This window comes from Cebus imitator, unplaced genomic scaffold (genome assembly GCF_001604975.1).
Source record: "Cebus imitator isolate Cc_AM_T3 unplaced genomic scaffold, Cebus_imitator-1.0 Scaffold216, whole genome shotgun sequence".
Taxonomy (NCBI): domain Eukaryota; kingdom Metazoa; phylum Chordata; class Mammalia; order Primates; family Cebidae; genus Cebus; species Cebus imitator.
This window is the reverse complement of record NW_016107531.1, coordinates 1006431-1027747: the sequence shown is the minus strand read 5'-3', so window position 1 is coordinate 1027747 and position 21317 is coordinate 1006431. Positions and strand designations below refer to the sequence as shown.

The following is a 21317-nucleotide window of genomic DNA, read 5'->3' as shown; positions in this document are numbered from 1 at the left end:
GTGGTGGCTACTGCCTGTACTCCCAGGACTCTGGAAGGCCAAGGCAGGCAGATCACTTGAGGTCAGGAGTTCGAGACCAGCTTGGGCAACATGGTGAAACCCCATGTCCACCAAAAAATTTTAAAAAATTAGGGCCAGGCACTGTGGCTCACGCCTAAAATCCCAGCACTTTGGGAGGCGGAGGTGAGTGAATCACAAGGTCAGGAGTTCAAGACTAGCCTGGCCAACACAGTGAAATCCCGTCTCTAAAAAAATAAATAAATAAAAATTAGCCAGACATGGTGGCGTGTGCATGTAGTCCCCAGCTACTCAGGAGGCTGAGGCAGGAGAATCACTCAAAACCAGGAGGTAGAGGTTGCAGTGAGCAGAGGTCATGCCACTGCACTCCAGCCTGGGTGACAGAACGAGACTCTGTTTCAAAAAAAAAAAAAAAAAAAAAAAATGTAAAAGCTGTTGGAACCCAAAACCACTTAAGCCGAGAGGTGACTGATGAGAGCCACGCAGCCTGTTTTGCAGTTCTCCTTCAGACTGGAGCTTAACCTCCCACCGCATTGTTCCCGTTCTATATATGATGAGGAAAGACAGAGACCAGAACTCCCCCTCCCAATCACTGACCTTATTGTAGATTAACTGCCCCCTTTATTGGCCTGTACCTAACTCAGACCAGATGGCGTCCTGAACAGAGACCATGTGGCATGATCATAACTCAATGCAGCCTCGAACTCCTGGGCTCAAGCAATCCTCCCACCTCAGCTTCCCGAGGAGCTGGGACTACAGGCACGCACCACTATGCCTGGTTTATCTTTGTTTTTAAGAGATGGGGGTCTTGCTATATTGCCCAGGCTGGTCTATGAACCCCTGGCTTTAAGTGATCCTCCCACTTTGGCCTCTCAAAGTGCTGGGATTATAGGTATGAACCAGTGCTACCTGGCCAAGGGCATGTTTAGTGATGCCTGGCCTCCCTGCCTCCCTAGGGCCTAGGTTTCTCCCCTCCAGAGCCTCCCAGAGGTGACAGTGGCTCAGGCCACTGTCCAGTCCTGGGCTGGATGCAGTCCGCATGGCTTTGTGCACTGCCTGACTCCTCTCAGGAGACCCAGCTCTGGCACGACTTTGTGTCTCACAGCTCCAGTAGCTGTAGGCCCATCAGTCTCAGTCCCCAGAAGACTACGGAAGGCTGCTGGAGAAGCGATCATGAGAAGGTGCCCCTGTGGCAAGTAGCGACCTATGGGCCAAAGTAGGGAGCTTTGGGGAGAGTCTCCAAGTCCTAGAAAGTCCTCTCCCTCCAGCCTACAGCCTCCCCTCCCTGCCTCCACCTGGAAGTTCAGCTCATCCCTCTTGCCACGTGGTGCTGATGAAGCCATCCTTGTGCTGAGGAAGGGGAGGGCAGGTCTCCAAGCTGACACCCTTTGTGGGCGCCAGGCTGCCCGAGAGGCTGTGGGTCCATCAAGCTGGGAATTCAGAGCTATCCCTTGCAATGGCCCTGGGGAAAAGAGAGTAGAAACTGGGGAGGCATGGGGAGGCCCCGGATCAGCTGGGAGCACCGTGGGAATTTTTGCTCGCCTAGGCTCCTGCGGGAGCAGCTGTTCAGGTGGGGAAGGGGCAGTGTCCAGCAGGAGCAGGGGCATTGAGTTGGGCTGGAAGGGCACTGGGCCAGGCCTCTTCCCCCGAGGCCTCAGTGTCAGTGTCATCTGCAGTCCTGGGCTGTTGAGAAATGCTGAGTGTATGATAAAGCACATTGTTTGCTGAGAACAATGGCAAGGAAAACCTGGCAGCCCCCCTCCCCTCTGCCAGTGGAAAACTGCTTGGGGCACTCTAAAGTAGCAAAACAGTGTATGTATATCATACACCAGTTAAAACAATTCTTTAAGCATGGGATATGTGACCCTGCCCCCGGGGCTCCCTCGTGGAGAATACTTGCTGGTTTGTCTGTGATCAGTGGTAAGCAGGCACCTACCTGCTTTATTTTTGAGAAAATAAAGCAGCTGCCTACCTAGTTTATTTTTGAGAAAACACAGAACACCTGTTTGTTAGTAATAATCACTGTTCAGAGAGAATAAATACGTGGGTCAGAGTCTGCTCGAGGCTCTAGGCTCAGAAGGCTGTTGGCCCCCTAGATAGTCCCACTTTTCTGTTCTATCTGGGAGTCTGCTTCTCAATGCCTTCAGTGCCAGCTGGGTGGGGGGTCTCTATGGCTGAGCTGGTCTCGGCACGGGGCAGCCACAGCTCCCTCGCTGTTGTGAGTGCACACAGGCTGAGGCCTATGCAGAAGCATGGGCATCTCTTCCCTCTGCCAGACACATTTCTGCCCTCCCAGGGCTGCTCTGCCTGAAGGGAACAGGCACCCTGGGAAGGACAGACCACCACAGGTGGGGTCCAGAGGTGTCAGAAATTCTAGTAGCTGCCTGCCCACCACACAAAGTGGCCGGGAGCTTCATGGGCCACCACTCACTAAGTGCCCCCAGCATCCCTGCACCAGGAACTTTACAGATGAGGTCTCACAAGCTGTTTCACAGAGCAGGGTTCAGGCCATTGGCCCAAGGTCCCACTGGAGGTCAGACAGAGCCCAAATGTGAGCTTACTTTGGACCTACCAATCACTTCTCTGAGCTTTTTCATCACCAACAGTAAAAACGCCCCCACCTCCCTGTGTTTCTGACCCCTCACAGTGCCCCCAAGGCTTGCTCATCCTCCTGCCCCCACCCCAAGAGTCCTGCAACTCACAATAAACCACACTTGCGGAAATACCACTGCCATCCACCTTGGCTATTGTCAGACTTTTTCAGGGTGGCGCTATAGCCATCCCTTGCTAAGTGCCAAGCCCTGGGAAGACAGGGATGGGGAGGACCTCCCCATTGTCCCAGGGAGTGCCTGGGCTGGTTGGGGAACACAGGCGGGCACCCAGGCCTGGCTGGCTGAGATTGGGGCTGGGGTTGGAGCTCATAGAGGCACCCAGCTGCCAGCCAAGGCCACACCCAGCTGGACCCCCTACCGCACCCATGCCAGGACACTGCCACCCCAGACCAAAGCTGCAGAACAGGCTTTGTGTGCCCAGGGTTAGTGCTGTCCTCCTGATCAGCACAAAGGAGAGGATGGCGATTTCCAGGGCCCTGACCCACACGAACGAAACACAGCATTTATTTCCACAAGAGGGAAAGAGTGGTCTCCCCAGAAGCCCAAAAGGTTGCCCTGAGAGCCAGGGGTCCTGCCTTCCATGGCCTAGGACTCCCCTGGGCCTGGGGCCTCAATGATGCCATCTGCCTTGGAGCAGGACCTGGTACTGGCACCCACAGGAAGAGGGCAGGGTCCCTTTAAGCCCAGTCTCACTACCTCAGCCTGTTGCTATGTACGGGACTAGCTTCCTTAGCAACCACCTGGCCGCTTCCTGGGGCCTGGAACCCTGGCTGCCATCAGCCATGGCTCCCAAAAAGAGTGTGAGTAAGGCAGGCAAGGAACTTGAGGTCAAGAAGAAGAAAGTGGGCAAGAAGGAGCCTGTGGTGGTTGTGGAGGCACCTCTGGCCACGGAGGTGAAGGAGTTCTACCACATCCAGATCCGAGACCTGGAGGACCGGCTGGCCCGGTGCGTGGGCTGGTGGCCAAGAGTCTGGTGCCCTGGGGCAGAAGCCCATGCCCAGGGCAGGTTTGACCAAGGGGCCCTAGGCCTGTGTTCTGGTCTCCCATGGGATGTCCAGACCCCACCCTACCCCAGCCTCATTTCCTCATATGTACCTTTGGGAGGTTTCAAGAGTTTGAGGGTAAATGGATTTCCCCACCTTCCCAGCTCCGAGAACCCTGGGCCCATGATGCTAACTCGTGGCCCTGCTCCAGGCAATCCCTGCTTTCCCCTGCCTCACTCCTGCCCCGTGGGACCACAAGCTTCACGAAAGGGTGGAAACAGCCCTCCAGCAGGCGGGGGAACCCCTGGCCCCACTTCCGCTTCCTGGCAGTGGCACCTGTGCTCCACTGACCCACTCAGCACATGAGCCCAATTGTTTCTCCACGCTGGGCCTCAGTTTACCCAAATGTAAGTGGGAAAGGTTTATTCCTCCTCCATGGCTGTGACATTCTGCTGTAGAACATTTTGTGTGTGACATGGTGGGGGTGGGGACAGCCTCGAACTCTTCATTTAGAGCCATGTTCATTTGCCCATCATTTTCTCACATTTCCTCCCAGTTATGAGGCACCAGCCCATCTCAGGATGACCTTAAAAGACAAGCAGGGGGCAGCTCTTCCCCAGGTGACTGATGCTGTGGGTAACCATAGCTAATGCTGAGTCCCTGGTGGTGCCAGGTGGGCCATGTGCTGGTGCAGAGTCCTCACAAAAGTCTTAATAAAGAGGTCCCAATGTCATCCGCATTGCACAGATGGGGGAGACTGAGGCTTAGAGAAGGAAAGTCACTTCTGGGAATAGGAGGCAACAGGATGGGAGCCCTGGCCTCCTGACTCCCCTGTGCAAGGCTGCTTTCTCAGGCCACAGCCCTGAAGTGCTCTGTGTGCAGTCACCACTTGAAAGATGCTGGTCACCTAAATTACGATGGAAAACAACTTTCCAAGTATCTTCAGTTATTTCATTGGAAACCAGTAAATTCGTTATGTGATGCTGATTAAAATTAACAAACTTCCCTTGAGCTGAGACATCAGGTAGAATGTATTCAAGGAAAATGTATTTAGCAGAGTTATTGGGTGCTTACTATTTGCCAAGCGGTCTGTCAGGCTCTGAGAATACAGAGGTGAAGGAGAGGGGCATGTTATTAGATTTCAACCACCCAGTGGGACAAGGGCCAACTTACAGGAGAGCACCAAAGACAGGGCTACAAATGTGGCTCAGGGCCAAGAAGGGTCCACTAGAGTTACTGGATGGAAAAAGATAAGGGAGACGGCAGGTACAAAGACTTGGGATTTGAAAGCGTGGGAGAGTTATCAGGCATGCAGAGCTGGCCGACCACAGCAGGCGGCATTGTGGCTAAAAGCTTTGATTCTGGGGGTCAAACTGACTCATGTTCAAATCCTGGCTTTGCCACTTACAAACTCAGAGTTCCTTTATCCTTCTGAGCCTCAGTTTTCTCATCTGTCAAATAGTTATAATCATCATAGTACCTACATTTTTTTTTTTTTTTTTTTTNAATTCCTGAGCTCAAGCAATCCTCCTGCCTCAGTCTCCTGAGTAGTTGGAACTACAGGCATGCACCATCACACCTGGCTAATTTAACAAATGTTTTGAGACAGTCTTGCTTTGTCACCCAGGCTGGAGTACAGTGGAACAATCTCAGCTCACTGCAACCTCCACCTCCCGGGTTCAAGCGATTCTCCTGCCTCAGCCTACTGAGTAGCTGGAATTACAGGCACGCACCACCATGCCCAGCTAATTTTTGTAGTTTCAGTACAGAAAGGGTTTCACAATTTTGGTCAGGCTAGCATTGAACTCCTGATCTCATGAGCCGCCCGCCTCGGCCTCCTAAGGTACTGTGATTATAGGTGTGAGCCACTGCAGCTGGCCAGTACCTACATTCTTTTAAGTTGTTGTAACAATTTAATAAACATTGCACACCTGGTTATGTACCAGGCACAGGTGTTGGGGACAAACTTGAACATAACAAGGCCCTGCCCTCATGGAGTTTACATTCTAGTGGTATAATAAAAATAACATGCTAAGCACAGGCATTGGCTTTGGTCATAACTGCCAGATCAGGGGAAATAGTGGGAGATTAGGCTGGATTCTCATCACAAGGAATCTCAAGTGCCGCTTTACGGGACAGGGGTCCAGGAGTGGGTCCAGCTACACTGCAGGCCTGGCTTGCCCAGCCTGACCCCTGGACCACTGCCCTGCCCCTGCCCCAGGTACCAGCGGAAGTGGGATGAGCTGGCTGTGCAGGAGAAGCTGTTCCGCCAAGAGTTCGAGCAGCTGGCCAACAACAAGAAGGAGATTGTGGCCTTCCTCAAGCGCACACTCAACCAGCAGGTGGATGAGATCACGGACCTCAACGAGCAGCTCCAGAACCTGCAGCTGGCCAAGGAGATGGAGAAGGATGCCTTCGAGGCGCAGCTAGCCCAGGTGCGCCACGAGTTCCAGGAGACCAAGGACCAGCTCACCACAGAGAATATCGCCCTTGGTGAGGAGGGGACTGGCTGGTGAGCCTGCAGGCACCCATGACGGGGACAGAACACAGGGCTCACATCCCAGCTCTATTGCTGACCCTGTTTCTCACCTGAGAAACAGGGAGAATAGCCACGTGCTGCTTGGCACACACTGTCTTCCTTAACTGTCCCAGCAGTCCTACAAAGCTGGAAACATCCCCCAACCAGTTTGTAGATGAGGACGCACCTCAAAAGGTGAAGTGTTGTGACCAAGGTCCCCCAGTTGGCAAGGGTTGTGAGGCTCAAATGTCAGATGGCATTAGAACCTGGCCCAGAGAATATATACAGTCCAGCTGCTGGCCAGGTGTGGCGGCCCATGCCTGTAAACCCTGTGCTTAGGAGGCTAAGGCGGGAGGATTGTTTGAGCCCAGGAACTCGGGACCAGCCTAGGTAACATAGTGAGACTCCACCTCTACCAAAAAAATAGAAAAATTAGCCAGGTGTGGTGGTGCCTGTATGTAGTCCCAGCTACTTGGGAGGCTGAGGTGGGAGGATCTCTTGAGCCTGGGAGGTTGAGTGAGCTGTGATTGTGCCACTGCACTCCAGCCTGAGTGACAGAGCAAGATCCCGTCTCAAAAAAAAAAAAAAAAAATGCAGTTGCTGTTGTCACTGTTATTTTCATGAGAGTATCAAGGGAGGCTTCTTGAAGGAGGCAGAACCTGAACAAAGCTTCATAACATTCATGGAGGGGAAGAGGGAGGGAGCCCGGATGAAGGCAGTAAAGGTGGCAGGGCCAGGCAGGGCAGGTAAGGGATGGTAGACCTGCCCCACTGAGTCAGACGGCACCGGGCACACAGGAAGGGACAGGGGCCTAAGGGGCATCTTTAAGGCCCTCGCCAGGCCTTGTCCTCTGAGGCAACCCCTCATCGGGCCTTGTGCCCTGTGGTGGCCAGGAGGGAAGCTGGTAGCCCTGGAGGAGTTCCGGCTGCAGAAAGACGATATCATGGACAAGTTCACATTGCTGGAGGACCAGGTGCAGAAGCAGGAGAATGAATTCAGGGACTATGCGTACGACCTGGAGAAGAAGTCAGTGCTGGACAAGGACAGGTGGGCAAGCGGAGCCTCTGGAGCCTTCACCCCTGGGGCCATGAACATCCTAGTCTTCAGGCCTCAGCTTCTAACTGGGAGGTTAGATGGGTAACTGACCCCCCCTCCCCAACCTGCTACTCCTTGGAATCCCAGCTGGTGATTATGGAGAGGTGTGTGAAAAGGAATCAGCTCCCAGATGCAGTCCTCTTGCTGGCACTGGAGACTCCCAGGGCTTCCATTTGCCACTTATTGGGATTAAATAATTTTTATTTAATAGTTGAGAGCACACTGAAATGGTACCAGTTCCAAAGGTCCAAGGCATGCAGGTGTTTCACACCCCTAGGGGCTCTGGAAACCTCACAAAGGAAAGGGGTGTGCCCAGGACTTGTGCCCACTCTTTCCTCAGTCCGGCCCCCCTCCCCTCCTGTCTTTCTGGCCAGACTGAGGAAAGAAATCATCCAACGCGTGAACGTCGTGGCCAATGAGTTCCGCAAGGTGACCACAAACCGGATGTGGGAGACAACCAAACGGGCCATCACGGAGAACAACAGCATTACCCTACAGATCGCCAGGATCTCCCGGCAAGGCGCGCAGCTGCTGCAGGAGAATGAGCAGCTCAAGCGAAGTCAGGACTATCTGTGCAAACAGGTGGAGCTGCTGGAGAACACGGAGAAGGTCATGGCCAGGCACAAAATTGGCTGCCAGAAGGTGTGCCTGCAGGCCTCAGCACAGGGCGTTTGCATGCAAGGCAGGAGGCGACCCCAGGGGCCTTGCAGGGGTGGAGTCGAGTCAGGAGAGAGGGAGGCAGTGGACAGAGGACTGGGCCTCCAGTGGGGGCTGAAGGGCAGTGGGCCTAACTCCGGATTTATTTACTCAAAGCCCCTGTAACTTATATAAGCAGAGCACAGCCCTGGAAAGCTTGGGGCTCTGTCCAGCGGCAGCACTGGCCGCTCTGCACAGTGGGGCCAATGAGGCCTGGCTGTGTCTGGAGCTGGGGACAGGGCTGGCTGAGGGCATGGCCACCTGCCCGCACCCACAGGTCATCCTTATGCTGACCAAGAAGTGCCAGGAGCAGCAGCAGGGCACCAAGGAGGCCAAGGAGCTGCGCCTCCTGCTGAGCCAGTTGGAGCAGACAGTCTTGCAGCTGCAGGTGGACAACCAGGCACTGACGTGCGTATAGCCTGAGGAGGGGCAGGCGGCAGGGGGCGGGTGCAGGCTGGGGCCAAGCTCCAGCCCAGCTCTTTCTGACCCCACGACCTGGGCCAGTGACTTCCTCTCTCTAGAGGAAACTGCTAGACCGGCTGAGGCTTGGGGCTGGCTGGGGGTCCCTGTGGGCTTGGAGAGAAATGGGAGGGCCCCTGGCCCCAGGTGGCACCAGTCCTGGGGAAGGGGGAACGCTGTTGACTCATTGGGGCCCAGGAGCCAGAGAGACCAGCTGAGCCTGCAGCTGGAGCAGCGGCAGGTGGACTTGCGGAGGCTAGTGCAGGAACTGGCTGATGAGCAGAAGGTTCGGGCCAGCCTGGAGGCGGCCCTGGCCCAGGCCACCTCCTTCCTACAGAGCATTCTGCAGGTGAGCAGAAGGGAGGGAGGGAGGGTGTCAGGGGAAGGGGAGTGAGCCCAAGATGGAAGCTGCTTGCAGAGAAGGGACTGCCTCAGGGTCAGAGGCCCCTCTTCCCTGAGAGCCTCCCAGAAAGTCTGTCCTTTGCTGATTCTGGCCTTTTCTGAGGAGGTGGATTCCTTCTCTGAGGCTCTGAAAGGTCTCGGGACTCAGTCTTCCTGAATGGAGAATGGGTATCCCACCACATTCAGGGAACACTTTGTGGAAACGGGCACTGAAGTTGGAATTTCTTGGAGGAGTATGGGTACTGGGGCCACTGTGGACCTGCTGCCACCCCACCCTCACCCACAGATGCGCCCTGATGAACAGGACAGCGAATTAGACGTGACGTTCCAGCCGTGGCACAAGGAGATGCTGCAGCAACTGCTGGTCATGCTCGGCTCCACTGTGGTCCTGAGATCCCAGAAGGCTATGTGTCCCCACCAGGAGTCACAGTCCCATGGTCCACCCAAGGAGAGGTGAGCCTTCAAGCTCATGCTCAGCTCACTCTGGGACAAAACCCAGGCTCGCCGAAGTCTCTGTGACCCTCAGCCCCTTCCCCACAGCCAGCCCAGCATCCAGCTGCCCAGGACTGGGTCTCTGCTGCCGAAGCTCTCTCACATCACACCCTACCGGCCGGGGGATCTAGGCCTGGTACCTCGCCAGGCCCGCATCCCACCCAGCACCCAGGACCTCAGACTGCTGTCATATATCACCCGTGTGGGGACCTTCCGGGCACACAGCAGTCACGAGGTGAGGGTGCTAGGGGCCCCAGGGATAGCAAGGTGGCAGCAAGTCCTGGGTACAAACGAAGGATCTGCCAGGCCACAGCTGTGTGGCCTGGGGATGTAACCAGACCTCTCTGAGCCTTCCCATCTGTAAAATGGGCTGAAGAAAGGAGTGTCTGGGTCTCAGTGGGCCAAGGCATGCCCACACCTGCCCTGGGAGCAGGGCTGGCTGGATCCTGTTGTCCCCTCCCCACCGCTAAGGGAAGAGTGAGATCTCCCTGAAGAGGCCTTAGCTTCCAAGCTAGCATCTTTTTTTTTTTTTTTATTTTTTTTTTTTTTTTTTTTGAGACGGAGTTTCCTTCTTTTCCCCTGGGTTGGAGTGCAGTGCCACAATCTCAGCTCACGGCAACCTCTGCCTCCCAGGTTCAAGAGTTTCTCCTGCCTCAGCCTCCCAAGTAGCTGGGATTATAGATGCCTGTCACCACACCTCGCTAATTTTTGTATTTTTAGTAGAGATGGGGTTTCACCATGTTGGCCAGGCTGGTCTCGAACTCCTGACCTCAAGCAATCCACCCACCTCTGCCTCCCAAAGGACTTGCATTACAGGTGTGAGCCACCGAGCCTGGCCTCAAAGCCAGTATCTTTAATCTTACAGATCCATGCCCCTGGTTCTCTAAAAAGGCTCAAAAAGTTTAGTCTTCCTGAATTTCCCCTACGTCCCAAATAGGACACGGAGAGAACTGACTCCAGAAATGGACCATTCCAACCACAGTCACCCCCACTTTAATCTGTGGGCAGCCTGGAACAGTCTAAAGGAGAGCTGTATAAAAAGTAGATACCAAGGCTGGTGTGGCAGCTCTGTGACCAAGGCTGGTTTGTGGGCACCATAGTCAGGAGGGCAGCCATGGCCACTGGTGTCAGGGCCCCAGTGAGGGCCCCTGGCTTCGCTCACGGATGTGGTCCAAGATCAGGTCGGCAGCTCGATCCAGCAACAGAGGCAGCAGCTCCTGCTCAGCAGGGGAGAAGGAGCCCAGCACATGGGCCTGTACCGCCTCAGCGTGTGTCGGGCGCCCAATGCCCACCCGCAGCCTTGGCATTGCCTGTGGGAGAGCCAGAGAGGCCCAGGGAGCTTTGGTGAGGTGCTGGGGGACCCCTGGCCCATCCCACCCAGTTGCACGACAGAAGGGTAGACTCACATTGGAGTTGAGACAGCTAATGCAGGACCGCACTCCATTGTGGCCCCTTCAAGGGATATGGGAGGGGCAGTTAGTGCCTCCCTGGGGCAGCATCCTTCTACCCCTCCCTGCCCCAGCTGGGTCAGAGCAGCCCATCTCCTGTGGAGACCAGGTCAGCACCCCTACTCCACCCCAGCTGGGAGGCCTGCAGCCCTGTCCCAACCCTGACCATCTCAGGACCTCACCTGGCACTGCCCCCCAGCTTCAGAGCCAGTTTCCCCAGGGGCTTGTCCAGCTCATCATGCACCAGGTAGACTTCCTCGGCAGTCAGCCCAAACAGCTCAGCTTAGCACAGGGAAATGGCATCCCTGGTTACTGCTCATCTGCCCAGAGGAGCACCGTCCCAACTCCCATGAAGAGCGGGCACAACGAATCCCACTTCACATATAAACTAAGGCCTCCACAAGTACCCAAGGCCATGTAGCAACTGCAGCTCAACAGGCACTTGGAGGCGAACCCGCGGATCTGTCACAGCCAGGCCCCCTCTGGCCCCTGCGCGCCCACCCCCACCCCCGCGGCCTGCCCACCCACTCCTGGCGCCCTAAACTCACCAGCCCGGGCCACGCTGCGCCCGTTGGCGTTCATAAGCCGCCGTGGCCGGAGCAGGACCAGCTGAGCATCCCCGAGCAGGGCCAGAGCGAGGTCCGCGACACAGTGCCGGTCGCGCGTCCAACTCTCCGCCACACCCAACCGCCGCGCCAGCTGCCCCAGGACCGCCATGCCCACGCTGTGTCGCGTGCCGGGCAATCCGGGATTCCCCAGGCCAGCTACCTGCAGGCAGCACCAGGGAAACTGAGGCCCGACAACTCTAGCCACCCACTATCTCACAGCGTCCCATGGGCCCCAAAGCAGAGGGGCGGAAACGCAGAGCAGCGCTGCAGTGGGGAAAGGGCGCGGAGAGGGGGCCCAGACGCTCCACTCCCGAGGACTCCAGTAGGCTGGGCAGGCAGGGCGCCCTAGTGCAGGAGCGGAGCTTCTGGAAGTTTGGAGTCCGTCGAGCCCTGGACTCACCAGTTAAGAAAACAGAGCAGCAATTTGGAGGCACTCGGCCCGGGACATAATGGCCGAACTGAAGTTAGGGTCCGGGAGCCCATACGTGGCCGCCCCACGCCACTCACCATCCACCGCTTCCCCGGGGGCCGAGGCTCCAAAACGCACCGGCTCATGGCCCGATTCAGCCGCTGTCCGGAGAGCAAAAGGCCGTGCGGCCTCATGCTGCCCCCATTCACAGCCCGGACACCGGGCCCTGACGTCATAAGTCCACAGCCAATCGCGTTGCCACCTACCTGGCGTCAACCGCCAGCGTCCAATCCGGGCCGGGCTGCGTGGCCGCCTTGGTCCTGACGGGCGGAAGCGGCGAGGCGGTGTCCGTCTCCCCCAGCCCAGAGGCCTTCCGTGGCGCGGCGTCACAGTGTCCCCACGGGGTTTGTGTGGGACGCTCGGAGCTCTTGCTTGATGTTCGGTTGGGAGGCGGAAGCCTCGTTATGACCCCTGCTATGGCCCTGCCTTGCGGCGGAAGTCCGGCAAGTCCTTTCTCCATTGTAGGCCTCAACCTCCCCAGCTAATAAAAGTTTTCTACCCACTTCCGGCTCAAAAGACTTGGTTCCCGGGGGCGTGGCCAGAGGGGCGGGGCCTGTGGGCGTCCTGGTGATGGTGCCTAGCAACGTCGGGGCCCGGGGCCGCGAAGAAGTGGGCAGAGGTCTCGGGATCCTCTTGGAAGGGGCCTCATGACAGATTCCGACAAGGTGCGGGCTGGGGAGAAGACTAAAGCAAAGGCAGAGGGCCAGGCAGAGACACCGAGGCCGGATTCGCAGGAAAGGGTGAAGGCCAGAAGGGGCAGGAGCAGCAGTGCGATTCAGGGAAGGCCCTGGCCGCCTTGCCAAAAATCAGGGATGTGAGAGATCGTTGTAAGACTCGGCAGCTGCTGGGAAGGATGTCTCCGGCTTGGGTGGCTGGCGGGGAAGTGACCTCACCAAGGTGGGAGAGCCTGGGGCAGAAGTCAGATGAGGTGCTCGGTGTGGCCTGCTGGAGTGAGGGTAATTAAGGGTATCCAAGAGGCTCTAGGACCTCCAAGGCCTGAGACTTGGGACCGGACCTGAGCTGGAGACCTCAGAGCTTGGGGTGTCAGTAGCCGGAGGTGGGAGCTGGGAAGGCCCGAGGAGAGCAGATGGTGTTGTACGCGTGAGGACCCTGATCCCTGACCTTGACCACAGGAGAGGGAGAAAGGCAGGGCTGGAGAGGACCCCTTAGCATCTTCTAAGGGGAATGGGGTTAGGAGCACCACCCGACCCCCCCCCCCACAATGAGAGTGCCTCCTTCCAGGCCTCACTTCCGCCCCTCCTCCCTCCCTGGAGAATGTTGGGGAGTGTCAGTGGGTGGGGGTCGTCTCTGGGGCCTGCTCCAGCTTGCCATCCTTCTGTTCTAGGATGCCTTGAAGGTTGATCAGGCCCCGTCACAGGACATCCCAAAACCATGGGTGATTCCAGCCCCCAAAGGGGTCCTGCAGCGCATCTTTGGGACCAGCCAGGTGTTCCAAAGCATCTGTGAAGTAAAACCACAGGTTACGGGGTCAACAGTGCCCCTCAAAGTCAGGGAATAGTGAGTGACTACCTTGCTTTGGGATCCCAGGTTCTTGCCCGGCACAGCCATTCACATACCATGCAGCCTTGAGCCACTGACTCTCTTTGGGCCTCAGTGAACTCAACTGTCTAACGGGTCTCTTCTGCCTCAGTGGATAAGAGACTGGTGGCCTGGCTGGACTCCAGGAACATCAGCCTGCCCTCCCTGGGCTTCTGTGTACTCCTTCTGCCTCTCCACCCAGCTCCCCTGTCTCCCCCAACTCCCACCCCAGCCCTATGCCCTGGGCTAGTCCACAGTCAAGGCCAACCCTCTGCCTGTCCCCGCTTCCCCCACAGCTACTCCAGAGGCCAGCAGTGCTTGGAGCAGGCAGACTGGGAGACAGCCGTGCTGTTCTTCTCCCGCGCACTCCACCTGGAACCGCAGCTGGTGAGAGGCAGACCTGGGTGGGCACAGGCAGTTATGAAACATGCCTCGAAACCCTGTTGCACCTGCCAGATCCCTCCTCTCAGGACCACCAAGTCCCTGATGGAAATTGGGTGTCTAGCCTCAGGGGGACAGAGACTTTCCCCTACCCTCCAGGGGCAGATGGTGGGGAAGATCCAGCGGCCTGGGTCCTCTCACCCTCAGGTGGACTTCTACGCCTTGCGGGCTGAAGCCTACCTCCAGCTCTGTGACTTCTCCTCGGCCGCCCAGAACTTGCGAAGGGCCTACTCTTTACAGCAGGACAACAGCAAGCACCTGGAACGCCTCACCTTTGTGCTCTACCTGCAGGTGCCTGGGGCCACCCAGGCCCATGCGGGGCACCCGCCTCACACCACTGGCTCTCCCTCCCGCTGTGGGGGGCTCTCCTGGCTCCTGGGCCCAGCTCTGTCTCCTTGGGTTCCTCCTTGTCCCTGGGTCTGAGTCCCCACCTGCTGCCCCTCTGACCTCCCAGGCTGGTTTACTGCCAGGCTTGGCTCAAGTTTGGCAGCACTGCCCAATCGGGCTTTCTGCAATAACAACAGTGATCTACATGGCACTGTCCAATATGCTAGCCACCTGCCACGTGGAACGGTTGAGCCCTTGAAACGTGGCAAGTGTGACTAAAGAACTGAATTTTATATCTATTTTTATTTTAATTAATGTAAATGCGTATAGCTACACAATGCTATAGACAGCACAGATCTAGAGTCCCCAGGCTCCAAGCACTAAAAAGGTCACAGTGACCCCCAAGTGTATTTCAAAGTAAAAACAATATTAAACTATAAAACACCAACAAAGTCTTGTTTTCTTCCATTTTGACAGCCTTGATGTCTTTTTTTTTTTTTTTTTTTNTTTTTTTTGACACAGAGTCTTGCTCTGTTGCCAAGGCTGGAGGGCAGTGGCACGATCTCAGCTCACTGCAACCTCCACCTCCCGGGTTCAAATGATTCTCGTGCCTCAGCCTCCCAAGTAGCTGGGATTACAGAAGTGCACCACCATGCCCAGCTAATTTTTGTATTTTTAGTAGAGATGGGTTTTCACCATGTTGGCCAGGCTGGTCTCCAACTCCTGACCTTAAGTGCTCCGCCCACTTCCGCCTCTTGAAGTGCTGGGATTATAGGTTTGAGCCACCGCACCGGGTTGATGTCTTTTGTTTATGTAAAAAAATATTCAGTTCTTAAAAAGAAACATTTGGGGCCCTCAGACCGTGTGCTGAATCTGTCTGTTGGGGGCCTGTGTCTTACACTGCCACTTACTGTGTGCTCTTGTACAAGTCACTTCACCTCTCTCAGCCTCAGTTCCTTTATCCATAAGAGAAGCATGCCGGCCGGTCGCAGTGGCTCACGCCTGTAATCCCAGCACTTTGGGGGGCCAAGGCAGGTGAATCACAAGGTCAGGAGTTCAAGACCAGCCTGACCAACGTGGTGAAACTCCGTCTCTACTAAAAATACCAAATATTTAGCCAGGAGTGGTGGCGTGTGCCTGTAATCCCAGCTACTCTAGAGGCTGAGGCAGAGAATTGCTTGAACCCGGGAGGCGGAGATTGCCGTGAGCTGAGATCACACCACTGCACTCCAGCCTGGGGAACAGAGCAAAACTCCGACTTAAAAAAGCATGCTACTGCAAGTGAGAAAACAAGTTCAAGTTCTTAGCACAAAGCTCGGCAACCAGGGCCCAGGTCCAGGGAGCCTGTTCCTGTTAGTTCTGCTGGTCTTTCTGCCATTTGAGTTTTCTTTTTTTTTTTTTTTTTGAAATGGAGTCTCACTCTGCTGCCCAGGCTGGAGGGCAGTGGCATGATCTCGGCTCACTGCAACCTCAGCCTCCCAGGTTCAAGAGATTCTCGTGCCTCAGCCTCCAAAGCAGCTAGGATTACAGGCATGCACTAACACGCCTGTCTAATTTTTGTATTTTTAGTAGAGACGAGGTTTCACCATGTTGGCCAGACTGGTCTCAAACTCCTGGCCTCAAGTGATCCACCTGCCTCCGTCTCCCAAAGTGCTGGGATGGGATTACAGGTGTGAGCCACCATGCCTGGCCCAGCCATCTGAGTTTTCTCGATTTCTCTTTGTTCCTGAATCTCTGTATTCCTGTATCTTGCCCCCTGTCTCTTGCTGTCTTTCCCCAGGTCTGTATCTCTCTCCCTCTCTGTCTCTGTGTCTCTCTCCCTCTCTGTCTCTGTATCTCTCTCCCTCTCTGTCTCTGTATCTCTGCCTCTTCAAGTCTCTCCCAGATCTACAAGGCTCTGTCCTTGCCTCTCTCCCTCCCACCTCAGTGCTTTCTGCTGTCAATGGGGGGTACAGCTGGGCTGGGCTGACAAGCAGAATTGACTGTCCCCTGTGTCCCTAGGGGCAATGCCTTTTTGAGCAGTGTGCCTTCCTGGGTGCCCTGGGTGTCTTCTCACATGCTGCTGAGCTCCAGCCCGAGAAACCACACTTCCGTTACCGATGGTGAGTGCCCTTGCCAGCCCCTTCTCCCAGCAGACGCTTCCTGCTGCCCCACCAAGGAAACAGAGCACCCTGTGCCCTCTGCCCTCAGCATGGCCTGCCTCCTGGCCCTCCAGCGGCATCAGGACTGCCTCTCACTTGTCACCGAGGAGCTGAAGCAGGACACCACCAATGCTGACATCTACATCCTCCGGGCCAGACTCTACAACTTACTCCAGAAGGTACAGCAGGAAGGGTGGGCAGGAGCGTGCACCCCAACCTGGGAGTCCTCAGTGTGCCCCAAGATTACAGGAGGAGGCAAGACTGTCAGCCAGCCCAGAAGCCCTATCCCACAGTGCAGTGGGCGCTGTCCTTCCTGGGAAGAGGACCACGCTGGCCTGGACAACTCGGCTGCCAGGCCAGGTCCTTGTTCTACAGTTGCTCTGCCCTGACTCTGTGCCAAGCCTGTGCTGCACCCCATGGGAAGCAAAGGATGAGAGACTCATGCCATCCATGTTGGAATGGAGCTCACAGCCTGGGGGAGATGTCCCTGGGCAGATGAGTATACTATGAAGAATTTAGCCACGATGCTGTGAAGCCACACACGGGGGCACTCAGGGCACCTAACATGAAGTAGCCCTTTCTCCCCGCCCCGCTTGCCCCTTCCGCCTCCTTTCCTCCCTCCTCTCTTCCCCCTTCCTCCCTTCTCCATTCCTCTCTTCTCCATTCCTCTCTTCCTCCCTCTCCCCTTCCTCCCTCCTCTGTTCTCCCTCTTCCATTCCTCCCCATTCCTCCCTTCCCCCTTTCTCCCTTCCTCCCTCCCTTCCCCCATCTCCCTTCCCCCCTTTTCTCCCTTCCTTTCCCCTTTTCTCCCTTCCTCCCTCCTCCTTTCCTCCCTCCTCCCTTCCCCCTTTCTCCCTCCTTCTCCCTTCCTCCCCCTTCCTCTCTTCCTCCCTTTCTCCCTCCCTCCCTGCTTCTTCCCTTCTTCCTTCTTCCTCCCTTCCTCCTCTCCTTCCTTCTCCTCTTCCTCCACCCTTTCTTTTCTCCTGTTTGCCTGAATGAACCATCCCTACCCCTGACCACCCGCACAGCCTGGGCTGGGCACAGAGACAGACAGTCCAGGGAACAGCTTGGAAGCAAGAGAAACTTGGGGTCATGAGGGAGGAGGCAGAGGGGGTGCTGGGCAGCACGGAGAGGAGGGCAGGGATGAGAGGTCTCCCTGGAGGCAGTGGGAGCCTCCCCCAGGTGTCCCCAGGGCAGGGAGCTTTAGGAAGATCATTCTGGTATTTGCAGCGAGTGTGGGTCAGGGGGAGGCCTGGAGCCCAGAGCCCGAGGAGGAGGCTGGGCACCATTGCAGGGTGGGGTGAGGTTGAGGGAAAGGTGGTCCTGAGGGGGGCGAGGAGGGGCAAGTCCCACTGCCCTTCAGAAGGCAGGGCCAGAGTCTGGCTTGGCAGAGGGCTTGAAGGAAAAGGAAGGATCCAGAAGAGTGCCCAGTGTTCTGGCTTGGCCTGGGTGGATGGGGAGCTGGGAAGCTAGGATGGGAGGAGCAGGTAGGTGGGTGGGCTGGGCTGGGCTGACCTCATTCTCCAGGCAGGACATCCTGGGTGCAGCTGAAATGCCAGCCTGCCTTACAGTAGGGAGTGCCGCCACCCTGGCAGGAGTGACTCCAGGGAGCGAGGTCCACCCTGGCAACTTCTCCCTGTGCCGCAGGTTGAACTGCAGTGTTCCACAAGTGATTCAGTGGCGTGAGACTCATAATTTTTTTTCTGATACGTAGTCTCACTCTGTCGTCTAGGCTGGAGTGCGGTGGTGTGATCTCAGCTAACTGCAACCTCTGCCTCCTGGGTTCAAGTATTCTCCTGCCTCAGCCTCCTGAGTACTGGGAATACAAGTGCCCGCCACCACGCCCAACTAATTTTTGTGTATATATATATTTTAAGACAGAGTCTCGCTCTGTCGCCAGGAGCCAGGCTGGAGTGCAGTGGCGCAATTTCAGCTCACTGCAACCTCCACCTCCTGGGTTCAAGCAGTTCTCCTTCTCAGCCTCCCAAGTAGCTAGGACTAAAGGCGCTCGCCACCACAACCCACTAATTTTTGTATTTTTTAGTAGAGATGGGGTTTCACCATGTTGGCCAGGCTGGTCTCAATCTCCTGACCTCAAGTGATCCCCCCCTGCCTTGGTCTTCCCACATGCTGGGATTATAGGCATGAGCCACCACGCTGCTGAGACTAGTAATTACTGATAATTATTGGTGACTGTTGTGATTTGAGCCCCTGCTGTGCGTAGGCGCATTCTCAGCACTCTGCGCTTCAACCCTTCAGGATAGAGACATACTGTCCTCTTCATAGAGGAAGAACCAGCCCGGGGTGACTTGTCCAAGGTCACACAGCCTGTTCCTAGGGGCACTGCCTAGAGCCCAAGGCTGCCTGTACCAAAGTCCTGCCCCTAGCTCCTGCCATTTCCCTCCCGACATCCACCCGTACCTGCTGTCCACACCTGTTCACCTTCCAGCCAGTCACCCTGTAGGGGACAGAGCATTGCCTGTTGCCTGGCTGAGCTTCGCCAGAGACTTGCTGGGGGAGTTTCTGCTGTACCCAGGCCTGAATCTGGGCTTGGGCGGAGTGGTCTTGGGCTCAAAGTTCAGGGAGGGGAAGAGGAAGTGCAGGGGAGCAGATGGGGACACAACCCCCCACCTTGAGTGGGCTTTACAGAGGCCTGACAAGGAGTCAGCATCTGCAGAAACCACTGGGGCTAAGCTGGCTCACCCGAAGTCACATCTGGAAAGGACCAGCTGGCATGGGGCCTGCGATGGAATTTCCCTACCATGCTCCATGTCCTTCAAGAGGCAGAAAGGGTGGAACATGGAGCGATGTGGGGGGCATGGAGGAGGCATGGTGTGATACCACCCTGCCAGAGAAATGCCTCTAGGTCCCATACAGCAGGACAGGCGTCGGCTCAGCCCCCCCGCTGTGCCCTGATGCCACCCCCTGGCCTCCTGCAGCCCCACCTCTGCTACCGGGATTTGCACCACGCCTTGCTGTTGACTCCCAGGCACTCGCAGGCCAGAATGCTGCTCCAGAAGATGGTGGCCCAGGCACAGCAGGAGCGCCAAGACGCAGGGATCCTGGCCGTGCAGGGCAGGCTGCAGCATGCGCTGCAGCGCATCAATTCTGCCATCGACAACAGCCCTCTGGACCCCAGTCTCTTCCTCTTCCGGTACTGCATGGGGAGGCACGGGCCTTGGCTCCCAGGCCCTGCCAGGCCGCAGACTTGCTATGTGGTTTAAGGAGAGTCCCTGACCCTTTCTAGGCCTCAGTTTCCCCAGTTAGCCCCTAACAATCTTTCCCTACTTCCTACTGGGTTAAGGCATCACAGAGGTGGTCTCTGTTACTGCTGGAAGAGGGATGGCAACAACGTCCCAGTAACCCCAAGAATCCCACAGCCCCAGCCTGCCGAGCAGTTCACGCTGGGACCCGAGCCCCGCTCAGTGGATGAGACTTAGGTTTGAGTTTCTTCCCCGGGAACTTACCACATCCTGCTGGATTTCAGGAGGGGGCACCGCTGCCCTGGCAGGAGTGACTCCAGGGGCTGGTCCCCCCAGGCAACTTCTCCCTATGCCAAGGGGCTGGGCTTCAGCATCCCACAAGTGATTCAGTGACATGACAGGCCACTGTGATTTGGGGCCGATTAACCCATCTAAACCGTGGTGGTAAAACACCTGTTTCTTGTACAAGATGCTTTAGTGTGGAGGCTGGCATACACCTGGCTCCCAAAGAGACAAGCTATTTTTGCAAAAAATAAAATGATCAGTGCCTAGTGGGTTATCTGAGTAGCAGTGAAGAGCTGGCCCCACAGGACAAACCAAGCAAATGAGGTGGAGATCCCCATGGCCTCCATGGGTAAGGAGGCCCAGAGCCACAGTGCCTCATCTGGCCACTTGCCAGGCAGTAGGGGTGCACTGGCCCTCATGTCCCTCTGCCATCTGCCACGCCCTCCCCCATAGGGGCATCCTGTACCGTCGGCTCCAGGAGTTTGATGGGGCAGTGGAGGACTTCCTGAGGACGCTGGACATGGCGACCGAGGACCAGGAGGACATGGTGCAGCAGGCACAACGCCAGCTGCTGCTGACCTACAATGACTTTGCCGTGCACTGCTACAGGCAGGGCGCCTACCAGGAGGGTGTGCTGCTGCTCAACAAGGCCCTCCGGGACGAGCAGCAGGAGAAAGGGCTCTACATCAACCGGGGCGGTGCGCAGCGGCCAGGGCAGGGGGTGGGGACAGGGGAGCCTCAGCAACTCTAAGACCTCACTGGGCACTGGAGACCCCTGGGGCAGGGAGGAAGGGAGAGAGGAGGGAAGGGAGGGAAGAGGAAACGTAATAGTATCTCAGGAACACACTCTGGGAAATGCTGCCTTAGACAGACTGGCTCTAGACTCTTTAAAATGCTCAAAACAGGCAGCTGGGGAAACAGTGCCCAGACGCCCAGAAAACTAGAGGGGACTGGGACCGCGACCGCCTGTGGGGGTTATCAGCCACCAGTTTGAGGCCCCGCTCCCCAGGCTGGAGCCGGCTGGGTTGTGGGGCTCCCGGGCACTGGGAGTTGGGATCCACTCACCCCCGCCCCCGGACCCTAGATTGCTTCTTCCAGCTGGGCAACCTGGCCTTTGCCGAGGCGGACTACCAGCAGGCACTGGCCCTGAGCCCTCAGGACGAGGGCGCCAACACGCGCATGGGCCTGCTGCAGGAGAAGATGGGCTTCTGCGAGCAGAGGCGCAGGTGCGTGGGCTTCGGGCCCCCACGGTGGGCGGGGCAGGCCTGGGGGCGGGGCGGGCAGGAGGCCAACTGCTGGGATCCCTGGGTCAATCAAGATGCTTCTCTAGGATGGGAGTGGGGCTCTCGTCTGTAATCTCAGCACTTTGGAAGACAGAGGCGGGCGGATTGCCTGAAGTCAGGGGTTCGAGGCCAGTCTGGCCAACATGGTGAAACCTCGTCTTTACTAAAAATATAAAAAACTTAGCCTGGTGTGGTGATGTGCACTTTGTAATCCCAGCTACTCAGGAGGCTGAGGCAGGGGAGTTGATTGAACCTGGGAGGTGGAGGTTGCAGTGAGCTGAGATTGTGCCACTGCACT

At 56.7% G+C, this 21317-nt stretch overlaps 3 protein-coding genes across 14 annotated transcripts in view; 2 read left to right on the top strand and 1 right to left on the bottom strand.

Moving 5' to 3' along the window:
* Nucleotides 1–3370: 3370 nt before the first annotated feature.
* On the top strand, nucleotides 3371–10212 carry CFAP157 (cilia and flagella associated protein 157). Its single transcript, XM_037745909.1, has 9 exons — nucleotides 3371–3576; nucleotides 5835–6106; nucleotides 7025–7178; nucleotides 7601–7868; nucleotides 8200–8330; nucleotides 8580–8730; nucleotides 9070–9236; nucleotides 9324–9510; nucleotides 10141–10212. Exons 1-9 carry the CDS (start codon nucleotides 3413–3415, stop codon nucleotides 10210–10212), a joined length of 1566 nt encoding a protein of 521 aa, XP_037601837.1. The 5' UTR covers nucleotides 3371–3412.
* Nucleotides 8724–13261, bottom strand: PTRH1 (peptidyl-tRNA hydrolase 1 homolog). 8 transcript variants are annotated; one of them, XM_017549078.2, is made up of 6 exons: nucleotides 11839–12295; nucleotides 11272–11491; nucleotides 10906–11005; nucleotides 10682–10727; nucleotides 10438–10585; nucleotides 8724–8936 (listed from the first exon to the last, which is right to left on the bottom strand). In XM_017549078.2, the coding sequence occupies exons 1-6, from the start codon at nucleotides 11974–11976 to the stop codon at nucleotides 8758–8760; spliced, it is 831 nt and encodes a 276-aa protein (XP_017404567.1). In that variant the 5' UTR covers nucleotides 11977–12295; the 3' UTR covers nucleotides 8724–8757. The 8 variants fall into 8 exon arrangements, 7 of the variants coding, with proteins under 7 accessions (XP_017404567.1, XP_017404569.1, XP_017404571.1 ...); XM_017549080.2 differs by having other exon boundaries at nucleotides 12007–12295; XR_005203468.1 differs by having other exon boundaries at nucleotides 8848–8936; nucleotides 10325–10585.
* TTC16 (tetratricopeptide repeat domain 16) overlaps nucleotides 12353–21317 on the top strand; it is a 15266-nt gene continuing 6301 nt past the window's right edge. For 3 of the 5 annotated variants that reach the window (XM_037745904.1, XM_017549068.2, XM_037745905.1), the window contains exons 1-9: nucleotides 12353–12465; nucleotides 13146–13318; nucleotides 13636–13726; nucleotides 13928–14071; nucleotides 16109–16209; nucleotides 16298–16427; nucleotides 19188–19402; nucleotides 20190–20434; nucleotides 20821–20962. In XM_037745904.1, coding sequence (XP_037601832.1) covers nucleotides 12448–12465; nucleotides 13146–13318; nucleotides 13636–13726; nucleotides 13928–14071; nucleotides 16109–16209; nucleotides 16298–16427; nucleotides 19188–19402; nucleotides 20190–20434; nucleotides 20821–20962 — 1259 coding nt within the window. In that variant the 5' untranslated portion in view covers nucleotides 12353–12447. Of the gene's footprint in view, nucleotides 12466–13145; nucleotides 13727–13927; nucleotides 14072–16108; nucleotides 16210–16297; nucleotides 16428–19187; nucleotides 19403–20189; nucleotides 20435–20820; nucleotides 20963–21317 lie in introns of those variants that run through there. The other 2 variants (XM_017549069.2, XM_017549070.2) reach the window with 2 other exon arrangements.